General features: G+C 34.9%; 2 protein-coding genes across 2 annotated transcripts in view; both read right to left on the bottom strand.

The window, feature by feature from the left end:
• Positions 1-1,861: 1,861 nt before the first annotated feature.
• Positions 1,862-4,105, bottom strand: LOC111083025 (urea-proton symporter DUR3-like). Its single transcript, XM_022381743.1, has 2 exons — positions 2,280-4,105; positions 1,862-2,216 (listed from the first exon to the last, which is right to left on the bottom strand). Exon 1 carries the CDS (start codon positions 4,004-4,006, stop codon positions 3,056-3,058), a length of 951 nt encoding a protein of 316 aa, XP_022237451.1. The 5' UTR covers positions 4,007-4,105; the 3' UTR covers positions 1,862-2,216; positions 2,280-3,055.
• Positions 4,047-5,770, bottom strand: part of LOC106478182 (urea-proton symporter DUR3-like) — a 12,816-nt gene continuing 11,092 nt past the window's right edge. Inside the window, 1 exon segment of the mRNA XM_022381746.1 lies at positions 4,047-4,106. Within this exon segment, the coding sequence (XP_022237454.1) occupies positions 4,047-4,106 (60 nt within the window).

Raw genomic sequence — 5,770 nt, forward strand, 5'->3', positions numbered from 1 at the left:
GGGGGGTTGGCCAACATCACAGGCCTCTGCGAATGAGACAAGCAGATTTTGCCCCTGATGTTTAAAGGAATGACAAAAGAAGACTTAGGCCATTCCTTGAAGTGTTTCAGGTTGGTAACTGCCTGTGTGGTTGGTTTAGGGAGCAAACAGTTTAATGCCTATGTGTGTATGATCCAGCCTTGAACACCATAGAAGAGGCACGCCTGAGTGTGAGAGGTATCCTCACCTCGACAGAGGTAATTTTCCATTGCAACCCGGTAAATAGAGAGAAAAAGCCTACAGTGATAGCTGTAGTAGCTATACCTCAAACAGACCACCCAACTCTGGTATATCCATCATGTTGAGCTAAAGTCATGCTGATAATAAACCAGCCATCCACACGTCTCAGTGACACTCTGCAACCACACTAGTTTTCAGTGAATGGGCAATGTTGTCTGGATCCCCCCCTCCATGAGGTATACATGACACAGCTTACGCCAATCATGCCTCCTACAGGCAAACAATTTCAAGATGTGACGTTTCAGGAGGCTGAAATCACCAAAAATGAGTAATTGAGAATTCAGTACGGACATGCCATGATGACAAGTTTACAACATTCAGAGGAATAAATATAGTAAAAACTGATGTGGTTTGAAAAATCTAATTTTCATATTATCTCTGATACCTCCATTATACATTTTATTGGTTCTTGATGATTTTGTATATGATGTACGTAAAAGCAGTTTGTTTGATAACCTGTACGACATCTTGTGCTAACGTGAGCTAAAAGGCAAGGTCAGAGATTCCTGTTATTCGGACATAGCCATCCCTAATTTTGAACTGCGGACCAGAGGGAAGGCAGCAGTTTAACAATCGCCGGTACTTTAACCGAATAATGGTATTATTTGTTGCTTATTCTTATATAATACACCCAAAGCTGAAATGACGAAGTATGATTTCGGAGCATCACATCTATAATCCGAGACCCTTGAACAACGAGTCTGATACGTTAACCACTGTATCATGTTTAAGCCCATGTCAGAGTAGAAAAAAGTTCTAATAGAATGGTTCTGAGTTCTTCCACTGTAGTCAATTTACGAATTTGAAAATTTTGCTAATTTTGATTTTCATTCTTTCCAGCTCAGCCTTCACCGTGTTTCATTTCTCTATGTTACTCTCATCAGAAGCTAGATTCAATTTTATATCATACAATTAGCAACAAAAAACATGCAATATAACATGGGCAGAGTATAGCTCAAGGAGTAAAATAACCATTAGAAACTTCTTTAATCAATCTTGTTATCGTGAAATACATTTTGAAAATTGGCAAAAGAAACATGAACAGTAAGACTTTCATACAACATATATTGCCATCTAGTGTTCATTTTGTTAACGATATGACATTTGCTATAGTGCAAGAAATATACACTATACCTAGTTTCTTTCTCTAGGTGAACGACGATGGTATGCATACAGTTAAAACGTTAAAATCATTTTGAAAATTGGGCTTTAAATTTATGCACATTAATTCAAAGCTTTTCATAATTTTACACGCGAATCAACGTGAAAGGCAATTTGAATTCATCTCGAAACATTTGATTTCTATGTGATGATTGTCGATTATAAGCACTTCGAAACCATGTGATCAAATTTTACTAGTACGCTCTGAAAAGGCAACTATAAGTCAAAAATTTTGTTTTATATATTCTAACTTCCGAGATATTATGGTTTTCTTCAGTCATTGAGACAGCCAGAAGTTCTCAGCAAAACGAAGCACTTTTGTCTTTATTTTATGTTTATTTACTTCATCATTTCCATAAAAAATTGTTCTTTTTTCAAAATTATTAATCACTAATCGATTTATTATTCAAAACACACAAGCTGAAAGTTTAAAAGAAGATTTATTTGGCTAACCATAATTCACAGGGAGCACTTTGGATAAGAAACCGAAAGGTCGTTTTTAAACAAGTTTCCACTTAATTACGTTAGTAAAATCCAGGAAAGTTGACCACATTGAGCAATTATTCATATACATATACTAACGAAAATCGTATACAGCTAAAACACCAAAAATATGTTAATAATTCAATACGTATCTAAATAAAGAACAGTATGGACATTAGCAGCCTTCATCAAAGTAAAACATATTTGAAAATATTGGAAATATTTCACCATCTTTAAACAGATGGATTTTAAACTTATAGCATTATGAAAGTCGGCTTTACAAACCATGTCACCTACAGGCCAGAATTAAGAAAGTGTCACGGAAACCCTTACATTATTATTACAAACCATGTCACCTACAGGCCAGAATTAAGAAAGTGTCACGGAAACCCTTACATTATTATTACAAACCATGTCACCTACAGGCCAGAATTAAGAAAGTGTCACGGAAACCCTTACATTATTATTACAAACCATGTCACCTACAGGCCAGAATTAAGAAAGTGTCACGGAAACCCTTACATTATTATTGCTGATAAACATATCGATATTTGTAAATAATATAACACGATCAAAACGTTCCAATTTCTGGGTTAACTTTTACTTTAGCAGTCATGTCTGTGTCTTACTTTTTACTATTTAGATTTAGAAGAATTTGAGTGTTCTCGTTTGTTTGTTTTTAAGTTGTAGATGTTTGGAGTACTTCTTCAAGATCTAGTTTCTTGGATTTATTAGATGCTTGTTTTATATCTATGTTGATTATTTTACAGTATCTGTGTGCATGAACGCAGTTTCCAGGCCAATAATACAAGTTACAGTATGTAAAGCGAACGCGAGATAGTCGATTCAAATAAAGGGGGTATGAAAGCAATTATTGATTTTGCTGTTCTAGGCAGTTGCCTATATGACTCGCCTACCCTCTAAAGCTAGGCATGCGCGGTGTAACTCCCACTAAAATAAGCTATTCATGATGTCAGAAAACACATAGGTTCAAGAAGTTTTGATACAAAGCGCTCGGGTTATAGGATTTTTATCATTTTTTAAAAATATGCTATTGTAACGTCAAGATCTTATTTTCATAATTCAATTATTTCTTTACTGAGGTTACTAGATGTGATAAAAGGTTTTTAATTTAACAATAAGTGTTACTCAATAGAACAGATCCACTGAGATTTTTATTGTTGATGTTATTTTCCTTTTCCATCTTCTTGTTTCGCTGGTGTCTTTTGAGAATAGCCACTGCTTCTTGGACAAATGGAACAATTATGATGAAGCCAGCAGCAACGAATGTCCACCCACGGGAGATGGTTGTCCAGATGAAAAACCCATATGAGTTCAGTACTTTAACAGCTGCAACTGCTACTGGCCAAATGATAAGAAGGAGAACAGCTAGGCCTCCTCCAGCAACATAAGCAATGATCCTGGCGTTTCTGAAAGCCTTTACAACAGTTTCTAGCGAAGGACGATTTTGATACAATCGAGTGTCTGGAATTTTAAATTCTTTTTGATACACATTAGTCCATGGGTTTAAAGGATTATCGATATTTCTTGTCTTCTCCCAGTCATGATTTTCTTCTTCCCTGGCAGATGACGAGTTTGTAGCTAGAGAAACCAAGACGCTAAGAACACCACCCATTCCAATGGACACCAAGTTCCCCACCAACATTGGAACTTCCCTACCCGTATTCGATAAAAAGTCGCTCAGACCTCCAGGGTAGGTAGAGGCAGTGCCAAGCCAAGAAGCCAAACCAGATATACATCCTGCTATGGCCCCCACCATCATCCCTTTATCATTCATCCGGGACCACAAGACAGACAAAGCGATTGGGATCACTGTTGAACTGATGAGGATGCCCATGAAGAGATAAGCCCAAGACAGGTTTAGGTTGGCAGCATAACAAAGCAAGCTTAGTGGGATAATCATAATAGTGGTCCACACGATACACCAGTTCTTGTAATGTAACAGCTTTTCTTGGTATGTTCGATACATTGAATGTTCTAAACACATATAAGAAGGGTTAACCAAGCCTGTAACCAATCTTCTCTCTTCTGTGTCTTGTTTACAGTTCTCACAGGAAACCATGCTAGTACAATTGCAAAAAGAGTTATTTTCTGAGTCTTGATCATCTGATGTTTTGTAAGGATTTCCACAAATAATACACTCGTTGTCTGTTATGTTCTTCCTAAAACACCAGAAAGAAATCAAAATATGATGATTATCCCCATGAGACAGGATCTATCTTGGTTTTCTTTGATGAGGATTTAAATAATTATGTTTTATGTTATCCTGGAAATAATATTGCAAATATTAAACTGTTAAAAATTCAGGCTTACTTAGTGTGAGTGATCTGTCAAAATCACCTCATTTATTTTTAAATTGGTTGCATCAATTGAATTAAAATACACACTCATGGCAATCGGGAGAGTAGCACAAACTTAAAAACCTACGAAAAATTAAAAGATATTGAAATAAAAACAAAGAAATAAACTATATAGGCAATTTTTTATCCCTTGATTTTAGATTTACAATAATATCCAGGCATTCGATCTGTAAGTTTTACGATTATATTTTCTTTAAATGATGATAATAAAAAAAAACTTGGTACAAAAAAGTTTGTCTTTGCCATTGATGAGGACTGGTTCATTTTTTCAAAACTTTTAGGGTTTTATTGTAATTAATTAAGTGATTGAAGCACTAGTAACAGGGACATGCACGTGATTCTGTGTCAACAATTAAGGATTTAAACTATGTGTAGTCCCTCGAGCTGGCTATGCTGTAAGAGTAAAATTCTTAATCTGACGTTCAGATTTGCGCTTCTTTCGTGAAACATTCCAAGTTCATACATTTGTCAATTATTTATTTTACAGTGTATTTCCTGGAGTATTTTTCTGAGTTTAATACAAATCAAACATGTAATAAAATGTACATGAAAACATAAATTAATCCATCTCAACATTACGAAGTTGCATTTAATAACAGTCTGTATTATGCTCCCAACAACCTCTAAATAAGTTTTAAAAATCCGGGAAAATTGACCATTGCAACACAATGGGCTATCTGTGTTCTGCCCACCGAGGATATAGAAACTTGATTTTTGGTGTTTATTATAAGCCCTTACACTTGCCGATGAGCCACCGGAGACATCCCACGTGATAGTTCATTATTTAAAGCCCAAATACATCTAACGTAATCCACAATTATGGATGTTCTGTTGGACTGGTTAATTTTCTAGATGCTGATTACAAATCACACATTTCTTATTAACATAAATTACGTGCAATCATTAAAATTAACAAACGATAAGAAATGATTAATCTTAAAACAATGGGACAAAAAAAAACTATATTTATGCTCTGTGCAGTAAATGAAAAATACCTGAAAAACATTAATATTAATTCGATATTCCCATACGTACAAAACATTTGGTACAGTATATCATCAGAAGACAAGATTATTTGTACAAACTAGATCATGATTTTTCCTGATAATGGCCATGGAGGAAAAGCAACAATTGGTCTTATTTATTTGTACAAACTAGATCATGATTTTTCCTGATAATGGCCATGGAGGAAAAGCAACAATTGGTCTTATTTATTTGTACAAACTAGATCATGATTTTTCCTGATAATGGCCATGGAGGAAAAGCAACAATTGGTCTTATTTATTTGTACAAACTAGATCATGATTTTTCTTGATAATGGCCATGAAGGAAAAGCAACAATTGGTCTTATTTATTTGTACAAACTAGATCATGATTTTTCTTGATAATGGCCATGAAGGAAAAGCAACAATTGGTCTTATTTATTTGTACAAACTAGATCATGATTTTTCTTGATAATGGCCATG

The sequence above is a fragment of the Limulus polyphemus genome, unplaced genomic scaffold, assembly GCF_000517525.1.
Source record: "Limulus polyphemus unplaced genomic scaffold, Limulus_polyphemus-2.1.2 Scaffold187, whole genome shotgun sequence".
Taxonomy (NCBI): domain Eukaryota; kingdom Metazoa; phylum Arthropoda; class Merostomata; order Xiphosura; family Limulidae; genus Limulus; species Limulus polyphemus.